Source organism: Aedes albopictus, chromosome 1 (assembly GCF_035046485.1).
Source record: "Aedes albopictus strain Foshan chromosome 1, AalbF5, whole genome shotgun sequence".
In the NCBI taxonomy this organism is placed as follows: Eukaryota; Metazoa; Arthropoda; class Insecta; order Diptera; family Culicidae; genus Aedes; species Aedes albopictus.
The window spans coordinates 282,326,701-282,338,997 of record NC_085136.1 but is presented as its reverse complement, the minus strand read 5'-3'; the positions used below and the strand labels follow the sequence as shown (position 1 = coordinate 282,338,997).

General features: G+C 36.8%; 1 protein-coding gene across 40 annotated transcripts in view; it reads left to right on the top strand.

The window, feature by feature from the left end:
• The window catches only part of LOC109398458 (calcium-activated potassium channel slowpoke), a gene marked incomplete at its 3' end in the record, with an annotated part of 197,830 nt that overhangs the window by 77,179 nt on the left and 108,354 nt on the right, over nt 1–12,297 (top strand). For 19 of the 40 annotated variants that reach the window (XM_062846868.1, XM_062846864.1, XM_062846895.1 and 16 more), the window contains 1 exon segment: nt 1,097–1,188. In XM_062846868.1, the coding sequence (XP_062702852.1) occupies nt 1,097–1,188 (92 nt within the window). 40 annotated transcript variants of the gene reach the window in all.

Below are 12,297 nucleotides of genomic sequence, written 5' to 3'. Positions count from 1 at the left end.
CTAAAATTGACACTTAGAAAAAACAATATAATCACACGCATACCACACTAACACATTACATCAGCAGCTGACTAACTGACTAGTGTAAATATCTTAGATTATCCTTGCAAGAACAACTTTTCAACTCTCACCCTAAGAATGGTCTGTTTGGCGACTGCCTACTTCTCTTCGTTTATCCTACAATCAACCGATTTAGTTTAAAGGCTCCGCTCTCCGAATCCTTCAACGCAATCAACTGTTCCAAATAGAACTCATCCGCGAGTATAGAATGTGCTGGTCTTAGTGAATACACCCACCCACCCGTATTTTTTTTTCTAAATATACGAATGCTCTGTTGTTTCCAGTTTTCTCATGAACATGTTTTGCCTGTAGGTTTCTGATTTTCGTTTTTCTGCCATTCCGTTTTTTGATCGTTTTTTCGATGACCCCCACGTTATTATAATCCAACTATATAGAACGATAATTTTGTCTCGAGTTTTGACTTCAGGAGATTTTGGATACTGTCACTTTTTTGTCGCTGAATTTGTTTCGTCTTCTTCGATGTGTTTTGCTTCGGTTGAGGTTTTTTTTCTTTGAAATTTTTCTGTTCCAAATATTATTTTGATCTGTCCAATGTAGTAGTTATTTGAAAGTCTGTCTTACCAATTACACACTTGAGTCTAATCTAGTTAGTTAATTGTTTTGATTAACACCCAGGAAGAGTTGATAAAATAATTATAAGGAATTGAATGATAGAAAAAGCTGACAAAATTGGTTTAGGCCATTTCCGTCGGACGAATTTGAATGCGTTCGAACATTTTAAATATTTGGCAGCGAACGTTGCTCGAATGAAAATAGCAACAGGAAAGAAAACATCGACGGCGGAGTATTTGTAAAACGGAAACATGTGCATCAGCTTATACCGAAGAGTGAAATGATTCTGAAAATGCGTGATAGACTAAAGAACAACATCACTTCTGTAGTTATGTTATAGCAATACGCAATACCACCAATCTCAAACGACAACCGAAAATCCCACGCAAAACCCAAATGTTATTAAATTCAAATGTTTCTCTGCTTGGCAATGCTCTTCCTCCTTCTACCCCTCACTCTCTAGGCGGTGTTTGCCAGCTGGATTCCGGAGATCACAGAATTAGCGGCGCAACGAAATAAGTATGGCGGCAAATACACGAAGGACGTTAGACGAAGGTACACGGGCGTACCTATTGTTTCCCGTTTTTTTTCTCTTCTTTTCCTTTCCGTTTTGCGTTCGTCATTTTGATTGTTCTCATCCTTGGTTTACACTATACCGACTTACGTTCGATTCGACTGCCAGTGTCAGTGATTGGTTTTCTGTTTTATTTTTTTAGTTTTTTTTTTCATTCGACCGATTTATGATTTACTTCTGGGTCCTAATTGTATTCGTTCCCGTTATCTTTGTGTCATTTTTGATTAGATTTTTATTTTATTTTTTTGACTAATTGGGTTTACTGTTTTTCAATTATTTTTATTTTGTTTTGTGCCATATTGTCTTTTCTTGATTTTCTGTCTAGTTTGATCATTCCGTACGTTGAATAATGATTGAAATTGACACTCACAACCACACTCCATGCTTTTGGTTTTGACGGTTAGGTATGATTGGGGATAATTATTAGTCAAATGAAAAGTTCATCTAATGAAGTTATCCTGTTCTATGCCGAGAAATTTGTAGCGGATACGCATACATTTTCAATCGAATCTTAAACGCCTCCCTTATCGAATAATGTTATACATTACTTTTTTATTATTGTCGGAGTTCTGACAGATATAATAGGTTGGCTCTAGAAACAGACTCTCTCACTTGTTGTTATGTATATTATCCTTACGTGTGTGTAAAATCGAGAACTGTAGTTCGTTGGACGGTACCGGTACCTGCAATGCCTTGCTTTAGCTCTGAAGCTACCGATATCGGAATATCCGGATATGGCATTGATCATGCTTTTCTATTGGTCCATTGGATAATGTCAGTTTCATTTTTTTAAGAAAAAAAAATGGACATCAGCAAGAGGTTTCCTACCCTCAAAAGCAATTTGCAGGCTAATTAGTTTTTTGGAGGTTCTGAAATACGTGATTAAACCATTTCAAAGGGCCGTATGAAGGACCATATATGACCTTTTCAGTTTAAATATAATTTCAAAATCCCTAACTGAATGTCATTGTAGTAGTAATAGAATTGGAGTCATCATCTTCCTCACCTTTGCAAGCGCTGGAAGCTTCATAAATAAAGCTAATAATAGTCCTTCTCTTATATTCGGCGGGACCTTCCAGCTTAGACAAAGTGCTGCTTCAAAGCTTTGCGTTTTATAAGCACTACCAACAACGTTAGCCATTGAGTGTTCTCAATGGCCAAATAAATGTGAAGAATCCTTAGAATTACGGTTAAAGCAGAATATAACAACATTCGTTTCGTAAAAGTTCTCAGAAACTCCTAAAAATATTAATTATTGTTACAATTACTACTTGGAGTGCCAGTCTTCCACATATGCATTCGCATATCGCGCGGCATGAGTGATTGTACTCTACTCCCAGGAAAGTTGGACATGAAAAATATATACTCAGTTTTGATTGTTTATCCAGGTAACAATTTGATGCGGTACAAACGTTTCCGCAGCTATTTTAAATCAGCCTTCATTTGAACAAAAGCTGAGCACTCCTTTGTTCAGCTCCTAAACATCTAATTTTGGTGATTTTATTCAACCTTTAGCTGATTTGAGGTTCTTTGAAAGAATGATTTAAGGCTTAATATGCGCTTAATCAGTAATCAGTGAGAATAAAAATAAAAACTCCTTCCTGAGCCTATTTTTACCATTTGTTGCTTCTATTTTCAAAAGAGATGTTTCGGAATTTATAAATTATTCAGTGGAAAAACTGGGATTTGAACTCGGACCTCCTGATTTATAGTCACTCATTTTAGCCTGTGTTAAGGCTGAACAAGCGATGTGGGCTTCACGAAAACATGCTTGGGTCAGCTGTCAAAAATTATTTGATTTAAGGCTGACCAACAGATGATTGAACAATCATTGAAAATGCATGATGATGATGAACCTGGGCTTGTTCTTTTTAATTCGTATCTGTCAAAGGATGCAAATTCTGCATGTTGGTGTATGCTTTAAAGCTGGTTACACAGTTGAAGAATATTCTATTCAACTTGATATTCAGCCATCTATGTATTGCTGATTAAAGAGGTTGAACAAGCCATACTTCAGACCAATATTCAGCAGTCATTGTGTTCAGCCACTGACACCATTAACCAGCCACTGTTCACCAAATACTCTAACTGTTCAACATTCATTGTTACTTGGGAGTACATTAGGTGCAGCCCATCAAAATACGATCTGTACAGTGATTGTTATTGTCAAATTCTTTTGCAGTCAATTGCTTATAATTTTGTTATAGCTAACTCGAACTTGCTGACATTCCAGCCTCTTACAACTTAAATAGGGTAGATAAATTAGTTTTGAATACTCGTTTAGAATCTCAGTGAATGTTCATCTTTTCTAGCAAGAGTGTTTTTCTCTTGTAGATGCAATTTCAATAAAGTACCACGCAAAAATGAATGTGATTCATACTAGGAAGTAGGTTCTTATTTTGAACAGCTTATAATAATTTATAATACGAACGCTAATTCCCACACCAGTGGTAAATTGTCGTTAATAAAGTATAGTAATAATAATTATAATAATTATTGTTTATGAGTGCATTTTCATCCTCCTAATTGGTAACTCGTAGCACTGGGAACTTCTCAACAAACATTTTTGCTGTATAATAGTGGAACAAACTACTCTTCAGCGAACTTTAGCTCAAGAAACTGTTATCCAGCTAGTTCTGTTTCTTGCGTTAGAGCCATGGTTTTTTCGACAAAGTTGATGGACATGAACTGTGCCCTCTTTTGACAGTTTGAGTTTTCGGATTAATCCACCTAAAAGTGAGACAAAGAACTTTGTTTGCAGTGCCAAGATGGAGCGTTGCTGTCATCAGCAAAGTTATAGCATTATAAATAATAATAAAAACTACTGAAGACGTGAATACCGTAATACCGACTCGAATGGACATAGAGACTTTGATTTGAAAAAAATATTATTTTTTCAAGTGTCTCAAGCAAAACATTAACGTATTACTTTTTCAAGTCTATACAATGCACTGCGAAATTGTTTATATCAAACAATACGCATCTTCGCCGAAGACTTCTGAGCTGAATGATTTCAATTAGATGAGTTATTGGATATTTTTTTCTTTGACCACATCTCCCAGTAGATGATGATCGTGAATTATCTGAAAGCTGTTTGTGAACTTTCTAAAAAATCTAATCTAAGTATAATGTACTAGCTAAAAATTTGAAAAAAGGTCAATGACTCGTTTTTACTAAAGAAAAGGATGGCTTCGAAATTTCTGAAAAAAAAACCAAATGACCATCAATACCACGCAATTCTAGTCAGTACTGAAAATGTCATTTCGCCATATCCAAATTCAACGACATCCAGTTCATTTTAGAAGCACAACCTGAGAATATGGTATATGAAAAACTTGTGCGGCTAGACCAGCTTTGCAAGAAAGTTACGGAAAAACCGCTCTTTTTTTGAATGTTTAAGGTAAATGTCACGGGCTAGCTTCACCATGAATATCATTGGCATTTTTCGAAGGTAGTCCGTGACATGTATCTCAAATATTCGAAAAAGCTCGGCGTTTCCGTGACTTTCTTGTAGATCTAACCGCACAAGTTTTTCATTTACCACATTCTCAGGTTGAGCTTCTAAAATGAGCTGGATGTCGTTGAATTTAGATATGGCGAAATGACATTTTCAACACTAATTCTAGTTGGTATAGAATGTTGAAATAAAATGTGAAAATAAATGAATTAAATTTCTTCATTTTTTCCAAAAAGTCATATTTTGTTTATTGTTGATTTTTCCTTCCGACGTCTTGTGTTTTGCTATAGATTCACACAAATGGATCATTGCTCATTCGGGTAAGATACTTCAATCCCCAAAAAGTGTATTTCACTGTTGTGACAAATTATCTTTTTACTCGCACTAACTGTAATATAGTGAAATTAATAGCTTGGTACTGGTCGAGCTTTATTGGGAGGTTTGTCAGCTTCGACCATAGAACAGGATAACTTTGTGTCAAATTCCAGATGTTGCAATAGTAAATATTCTATCCACTGTGCTCTACCTTACACTCGAAACTATAAATCAGCAAATTTATTTTGATTTATTTCATCAGATAAGAGAAAAGCCTATCCGGAAAGTAATCTTGATCCCCACTAGACGTATTGTGCATTCTGGGGCCAGAGACGCTCGAACAGATGCTGCTTCCACTTTATCTAATCGAAACCTTGTATACCATTGTATTGTGGCGGCAGGAAAAAAAAATAAACATACAAATCAAACAAAAAAAATCACTCAAAATACTTGATTATAATCCATACTCTATTCGGAAACTTTACAGACCACCCACAGTACTTTCAATTGTGTTGACAAAATTCCCAAAAAAAAAGCAACAAATTGAACCTCCGTTCGTTGTTTTACCCGTAAACATTCTTGGCATATCGATTTCGCGCGCATACGAGTTATGATTTCTTTTCTTCAATTATTTGATTTGATCAAAGCAATTAAACGCATATTTCGATAAGGCATTGGTTTCTTGGCGGCATGTATCTCGGCTAATTTTTTGTGGCTTGTCATTCTGTACTTATTGATCCAAGGTGGATGAAAGTTTTGCCAGTTCTCTCCAATTCACGAATAGCGCAAGGCTTTGAATGCTAGGCACGAATCATAACAGGCTTTACAAGAAAAAAAAAACAAAAAAACTGCAATTAAAACAATTTCAAGTTCAAAAATAAGAAAATCAAGAAGAATATGTTGAAATAACATCAAAATAAGTTTGATGATTTACCGATCCGTTCCATAACTCTCTTCGTTATCAAGCATTTATAGTGTTGGTTTTTAGTTGGTTTGACTTTGTTTTGTTGTTTTGGTTTTTGGCTTTTAGTTGATTGTCCTTTGTTTCGGAAATAACATTTCAAAAAAGTGCATGCTTGCCACCTCAACAAAACAATAACATCAGTTAAGTTACGTACCATATAGTTGTTATACTTTTCGAAGCAAGAAACAAATCCTGATGGATGAATAATTGCAGAGGACACCACTTATTATGTTGAATCCTGTGTTATGAACCTCATCATGCTCCTGTTTCATGTCCCGTCCTCCTAGTAACTAATAGAGTGCATTTATGTTCCTTGACGGTTTTGAGTTTTCATTTAATTTTGATCCCTCTTCTTCATCGCTTGTCCCGAAAAAGTAATCTCGAATCCGTGGCCTTCCCAATTTGCTTTCAGCACTGTTAGGCCGTTTAAATCACATATTTTTGGCTGGAAATTTAAACTCTCCATCACCATTATATGCTATCGATTCAAATTGTTACCCGCAAATCATCTTGATGAACTTTAAATTATCCTAGTATCAGCTTATTCCCGTTTAACTCACAATTTTGCAAAAAAAGACTAACATCAGTCGATCCAATGACGTCTCCAGATTGAAGCAAAATCCACTTTACCCCGACTACAACTTCCAGCTGCGAAAGCGTTGGCTCTTTTCCAATTATAACGCACTATAAACCCTACCCAAGCAAAGCAATTGATGCCCATAGCAAAAAAAAACAAATCAGAGAGAAACGCCCCTGAAACGAAACGCGGTCACTCAATTTCCAAAACCAAATTGCTTCGAAACTGTCGATTGGATTTTTCGAATTGTCGATCGATGTCGATCCACTGAGATAATGAAACCACTGGAAATGCAAATGAAAAGCAGAATCAAATCGAACATGATATCGTAGAAAGTCACTTTCTAAACCAAACGCAACCTCCTAGAACTTTTCATTTCCGTTTTGAAATTACCTAGATATTAATTTTTACTGCACAGTTTGATTGCATTCCTTTTTCATTTTTGAGTTTTCTAAATATTTAATAAACTAGTTTAGCCGATTTGTAACCAACAAAAAAAAAAAAGAATTAAACTATATCAAACGTTTTAAATATAGCACAATTCTTTCAACTTCCGATTCTTTTCGAAACACTTTTATTATGTTTTCCATTCAACGATGATTTTATCCGACTTATCATTGTTATTACTCTCCTGCCCATCAGACCATCTTTTTCCCCCTTCTTCAGTTGGATTTTCTGTAGTTTTCCTCGAACTTTTTTTACAGCTCTACTTTTTCCATTTTCACGTTCATTCCCTTCAACCAAAACCTACGGTTTTGATTTCTTCTGATTCCTTTTTACGTTGGCATTGTTTTTCTCCTTCATATCATATTTAAATAAAAATAAAAATATATATTCTTCACATTTATATATAATACAAAAATACAATACTTTTGATGTAGAACATTTCATTTTGCTTGCACAGCCTGTATGCCGCAGCCACGCATATTAGAGCAAAAGTTGTTCCTTTTTACAATTGCAATCTGCCGATCTGTATGAGAGAGAGAAAAAAAATCGTTTGTCAATTTTTTATAAACTCCTACCATTCGATTTAAAATCCTAAAGCAAAAATACCTAGGCTACCTGTAAATGTTTCAAACACTCAAATTCATTTTAAAGTTGCAGTTCTATTCCAGACTAGAGCGCGCTTCAAGCAGCAGGTTGTTTCGTTCTGTCCACACTTTCGCTAGATATAGGGTGGCCCAAGATGAGCCGCTCACAGCAAAAAAAAAACGAAAAAAATAGCTGTTTGTAGCGGCAGCCATTTAGTTCGCGATTGTCCCAAGAAATCGACGCCTATCCAATCTGTGTGTGCGTGTGTGGGGATATATTCATTGGGAACAGTCAAAACGAGAGTTTAAAGAACTCAACGAAACGCAATCGATGCTATTCAGGTGGATGTTGTTTCCGTTTCTTTCATTCCGTTATCAAATGATTCAAAACCTGTTTAAAAAACTGTTTCGTAGCAAAATGTATACAGTCAATTCGAAAATCTAAGGAAGCAACATTTTACCAACTAGCATTGATTAACTGATAAAAGAAAAAAATGGCGGATGGGTTAAATTGCTTTTGTTCAAGTCAACTAATTTAAGAAAAGATTTTTGTTTGATGGTTTATCTTTTTTATTGTTCATCTGTATTATAGATCAACTCACCCAGTTCAGTTTTGTCGAGTATTTGTCAATGATTTTGCAATTTTGAACCTTGGAGTTCGACACATGATCATAATTATAGTACCATTTGGATGTGTGGCGAGAGTTGCATACAAAAATAAAAAAAATAAAACAGTTCACAATTATATACCTTTAAAGTGAAAAATCTTTGATTCCAGAACTAGCTTGCATACAAATTTTGGAGACACAAATCTGTTAAGCGAAGTATCAAACCACATGGTATTGATGGCTTTGCTTTAGCTTTTCTCACTTGCAGAAATATTCAGATGACCATGGTCAAGCGCATTGGTTCGCGAATCCTAGACAGTTCAAGTGGGCTATGTTTTCATTCTGTCTGATCTTTCTCGTCATGGTAAAACTGGAGGCATTGCCTCATTTTTTGGTTTTTCTTTTTTTTTTTTTTTTATTTCACGAGGCAATATTTTCCAAATCGGTTTTTATACTCTTTTAGAGGAAGGATCACAGTATCTCTTTTTTCCGTTTTTTTTAAACCCATTTTCTAGAACTTTTGTTTAAAAATGTTTTTTGAATAAACTAAAAAAAATGCTCTAGGGAAAAAATACAGGGGATACCATGGTCCTTACTCTATAGGTGAATTCGGATGACCCCCAATTGTAGAGGCGCTAAGTGAGATAAGGTGAAAATCGTTTGTTTACATCAAAAATTCAATTTTTCGTTTTCAAAATTAACTCATATTTTTCCTTGGTGGTTGCTATTTTCCATTGGTAATGGCTTCTATTATCATCAATCTCGATGCCCACGGCGACAGACACCGGATTGACTAGCTAACAAAAAATCCGGAAGATTGCCCGCCGGAGGCATAGCAAGAGCTCCTCAAATTAATCACATAAGTTGTTCGTAAGTATCTACCGGATCTAAGCGCATCTGAAAGAGAATTAGATTTTCTTTTCAAAAAGTGCTTGTTTGTTTCTCTACGATGCGGAATTCGATATGAAAAAGTGAAAAAAGTGCAGTTTGCCTATGCTGCGCAATGGCAAATTTTGGAGGAGCCCCTCTTTTCATAGGGTTCTCATTCCTGCCACCAGATGCGGAGGGCTCGTTAGCTTCCGTTGGATTTACCTATATGCATATGAAAATCGATTTTGAAAATATTGCATTTCCAAAATTTGAGTTTTTTTTCTACATTATTGGTCCACTTCACCAGTTAGTCATTTTTGAAAAAAAAGTGAACTCTGCCTATCCCGATCATTTTGTCTATCCTCCGTATAAGTTAATTTCAATTCAAACCACTGCATTAGTAACTTCCCGCAAGAGTTATCCCGCGCCAACTGTTCAAGTTTTTGTAGAAATTTTTTAAGGCCTCTAAGGTAACCTCAAGACTGTGCCCAAATCCAGTCTATTCTTCTTCTTCTTCTTCTTTATGGCTCGACGTTCGCATTGGAACTTGGCCTGCCTCTCTTCAACTTAGTGTTCTTTGAGAGCACTTCCACAGTTATTAATTGAAGGGCATTCTTTGCCTGCCATTGCATGAATTTGTACATTGTGTGGCAAGTACAATGATACACTATGCCCAGGGAGTCGAGAAAAGTTTCCCGACTGGAACGGGAATCGAACCCGCCGTCTCCGGATTGGCGATCCATAGCCTTAACCACTAGGCTAACTGGAGACCCAAATCCAGTCTATTAAACTATGTTATAATGCCAGGAATGCTCGCGGAATATATTCTGTGTTGCCTCAGAACGCATTTAGAACCTTCATGGTGCATTAATCGGATAACTTAGGTCATTCAAACTAATCTGGAATGAAAACTTACACGATCTGTAGGTTTTATCATCATTTGTGTTCCCTTTTCCCTTGAAATCTATTCACTTTACTTTCAATACATATTTTTATATTGATTTTAGCTGAGGTTTTTGAGGTTAATACTACACTTGTTTGCAAAAGTCCCAACTATGAATCTCAAAATTCGTGAAATTTTGTAATCCCTAGTTAAATATGATGATTTTCTCGAAAACTACAGGTAGCTCCTGTCGTAATATTCACCGCCAGACCGCTTCTTATACCGCTGCCGATACGGTCATGCATTCATCTTACTTCGTTGGCAAGACCTCTGTGGATTGTCGTCGACAGATCCCCGAAATAGGTCCGCCTGACTTCATGAAGACGTATTCCAGCGATGAAACGACGCGTCCCAACATCTCTACCGCAGTCCGCAACATTGAATCCGGCAAAATGTTCATTTGCTTGCTTGCTGTAGATGAGCTCCCTTCATGCATCGCGAAATACGCTTTCGGGTTATCTAACACGCTCTTTCTGGATCACTACAGAACTGGCTTACTTGATTTACGGATTTACGAACGGGATACCAACTACTAACTCATGGAACTGCATGGGGTCTGCCGGGGTCGTTACTGGAACACAGTTTTCCTTGCCAAAACTTTATAGTAACTCAGGGACCTAATGCTCCTGGACCAAGCAAATGTTGTACTTTTGACGCCGCACTCGGATTCCAATACGAAGTTCTTCATCAAATACTTCGCTGCCAGTTGCTTCTTCAGCTCATTGACTCAGCGTCGCAGACTTCCTGGGTTTGATGAAACCTTACGGCTGCTGCATGCCTTCTTCCAGTTTGCCTCGCAGAAACGCGGTTACGGCATCCATCTTCTTGAAAAAATATAACATCACGCTTGACTGCTACGTCTCGAAATTGGACATCCTGGAGGCCTTCAAATTCGCAACCCATGCAAATAGCTCGTTCTGACTTTGCATACCATTTTCGGCTATTCCTCTTAGGAGCCACCATTAGCTGACTTCCAAAAACATGTAGAAATACGACAAGTCGAGACACTTACCTGTGAACTTCTCCTCGGGATGATAGGTAGACCTTTTGTCGATGCACGTTCGCGCACCTTATCAGCACGATGACCCTTCGCCTTGAACGATTGCTGCTGTTGCTTGCCTTGGGTGCATGGAATACACCAGGATAAATTCTTGTCCTCGAATTTAATTCCAGTTGCTAAGAACTTCAGCCGTCGAAAGATGTCCTAGTCGTCGGTACCATAGTTCTTCCAAACCCAGTGGTCAGAACGTCTGAAATTCCTCAATGCATACACATAAATTAAAAAGAAAAGTGAAACTTTGTAAAATTTTACTGGAATTTCACGGGTAGACGAGAATGCCCAAAACATATGTCAAATCGAACAAATGTTGATGTCATATCTCTATACCGTCTACCCCCGTTGGTTTGACCGTGTCTAATCTGAACACTTTTTAATTTGACCCCCTCTAATCTGCACATCGTTCAAACTAAAAATGGTTCAAACGTCATTCTGCTCATGGAACGGGATGAAACGGAACGCAGAATTAAAAAAAACAGCAAACAGGGTTACCATCAGTATGTTTTTCGATGCCCACAGGGTAACGAGAAGTTCAAATTAAAAAATGAACCCCGTTGGTTTGCATGAGGTGTCGTTCAAACCAACGGGGGTAGACGGTATGTGATTTTGATGTGTTATTCAAAGTTTTAATGAATATCGCACGAATAACTCAAAATGATATGATATCAATTTTTGTTCTTGTAGAAACATCTAAAAATTCCTACTTAAAAACAAATTTAGTTTTTCTGAAGGAAATGGATCACATACTCCCATTTATTACGTGACGCTAAAATTGGCATTTTTCAACCCCCTTTCCCTCCGTAACGCTTTCTAGTATGAAAATCCGTTTTTTTTGTATGGGCCGTAACGCTCGACTGTACTCCCCCTTCCGCTTAAAGCGTTACGTAATTTGTGAACGGTGCCATAGAGAAGGCTCAAACGCCATGTGCTTCATTCTGAGCTGTTGAAACGAACAACCTTATGCGCATCATATTCCCCTAATGTTCACAACAGCGAGCTAAATGATCTAAAAGATCTAAAAATCTTAAAATAATATCTTAAATTTACTCCTGGAACTTCATCATCAGAGCATATTTAGATCTTGTAAGATCTGACCAAAAGCAGCGAGCTATTCATTTGATCTGAAAATATCAAATTTTGATCTTGTTCAGATGTTCCAGGAACATTTTTTAGATAACGTTCCCACTGGGACAAAGCTTGCTTCTCAGCACATTAACTGAGAGTTTCCTCTGCCAATGAACAATTTTCTTTTTTTTTCTTTTCGAAAA